The sequence below is a fragment of the Sphaeroforma arctica genome (assembly GCF_001186125.1).
Source record: "Sphaeroforma arctica JP610 unplaced genomic scaffold supercont1.6178, whole genome shotgun sequence".
NCBI lineage: Eukaryota > Ichthyosporea > Ichthyophonida > Sphaeroforma > Sphaeroforma arctica.
This window is the reverse complement of record NW_014034380.1, coordinates 1-1,725: the sequence shown is the minus strand read 5'-3', so window position 1 is coordinate 1,725 and position 1,725 is coordinate 1. Positions and strand designations below refer to the sequence as shown.

General features: G+C 50.1%; 1 protein-coding gene across 1 annotated transcript; it reads right to left on the bottom strand.

The window, feature by feature from the left end:
* Positions 1-193: 193 nt before the first annotated feature.
* On the bottom strand, positions 194-1,592 carry SARC_15482 (hypothetical protein; the record flags this gene model as incomplete). The annotated part of the gene is made up of 1 exon (XM_014290396.1): positions 194-1,592. A coding segment is annotated over one exon (1,399 nt), but the record flags the coding sequence as incomplete, so codon positions are not given.
* Positions 1,593-1,725: the final 133 nt, after the last annotated feature.

Here is a 1,725-nt window from a genome sequence, read left to right as displayed (position 1 = left end):
ACTATCTATATATATATTTATATATAGTTTGCTAAATTCGCACATGATCATACAACTGCACATCAGAAGACAAGTCGCGAAAAGGCTAATCATGATTTTGAAGTGAACTTGCACCCGTGTGCCTTCGAACACATGCGGCCAGTGCAACTGTGCCAAAGAAGCGGTCCCGTTATACCAACACTGCATTTCATACCGTGATGGCCTGTCTCATCCATAGTCTCTTCCCTTGTATCTCGTGTTGCTACAGCGCTGTCTTTAGTACCGGATACAGTGTCTTCTAACGAACCTGCAGAGATGCCGCTCTCCAAACTCTTAGAGCCGCTCGTACTGCTAAGCACGTCTTTGACTGTGGTTGTCAGTGGTCTGGCACTCGTTCTAGTAGCTGGTACTCTGGGTTGCGAACTCACCAACATCCCTGTTACACCAGCTGCCCGCTCTGTCGATAGGTCTTGGTCATCATTCTGGGTGATATCCACACACTCCCCACGGCTCACAAGCGGCCTGGGTGTCTCCCCAGGCGCCTGTTTCTTTACAAAAGACGCTGGTGCCGGGAGAGGGTCTGACTGCACACTGGGCTGTGTACTTGTACGTGACCGTGCCGTGGTTGCTGCGTTGTCCGTCGTGATCCCTACACCCGGTAATACACTCGCCCGTGGGCTTCCGCTCTTGCTGTGCTTGTGGCGTTTCGATTCCCCTCCATCGTTCTGTAGTGTTCGTTTCGTTGCATCCCCGTAGTCATCGCTGTCGCTGATAATTCGCCTGTGTCTGCCTTGCCGGCTGGTACGTATGGGTGAGGGTGTGCGTACACTTCCGTCAGAGCCCGCACTTTTGACCGGCACATGTTCACTCGTTTCCGTGACCAAATCTAGGTCAACATATTGCTGGGTATGCGTGTTGGTATCAGCAGCCGCGTTCGGGTTCGCGGTGATTCTAGGGTGGCCTTTCGCCGACAGGTTGATACCCTCTGGCTTCTTATCAGGAGCATCAGGGTTTATGCGCTGGTTATATTGTTTATAAAAGTTTGCTACGGATGTAGTGTCGGATCCCGATCCATCCAATACCACGTCCTCGATTATGTTTGCTTGTAGTTTGTGTACATCTTTACGCACAAAGGAGCTGGTTTCTACTCTTGAGTGGGGTATCGGGGTTGTCTTCGGCCACTGAGGTGTTATAGCACTAGGTTTAGTCAGAGTAATTCTCGCATGGGGATCGCTTGATAGTGTGCTAGACGCGTACATGGCACCTCCTATCACCGTTGGTTCCCTAGCCCCCTCAAGAGCTGCCGAAGCACTTGTGTGCGATTTCAAGTTATCGCTCACCGAGCGCTGTGCTTTAGGCGACACGGGCGTAGTCGTTAGAGTGGTATCAGAGTTTGTACGAGCCACAGTCTTGGCTTTGGTAGGTGTAGTGGCTTCCGTAAATGTAGTGTATGACTGGCAGTGCGGAGCCTCAACCGTTGGGCTGGCTTGAGACTCCGCGTCAAGTACAACTGGAGCCCTCGGACCGGAATTATGTGTTAGTCTCTTCGCTTTTAGCTTATCCTGCTCCTTCTTCCAGATACAAACGGTTTTGTGTGATACCCAATCATATACCTGAACGTTTATAGAAAATATTCAAGATGTATAATTGAGCAAGAAAAAAGTAGAACCCCTTACTTGGCGCGACGCCTAAAGGACGTTTGACAAGAGAGAGTACGCCGACGCACACACACATATACATATATAT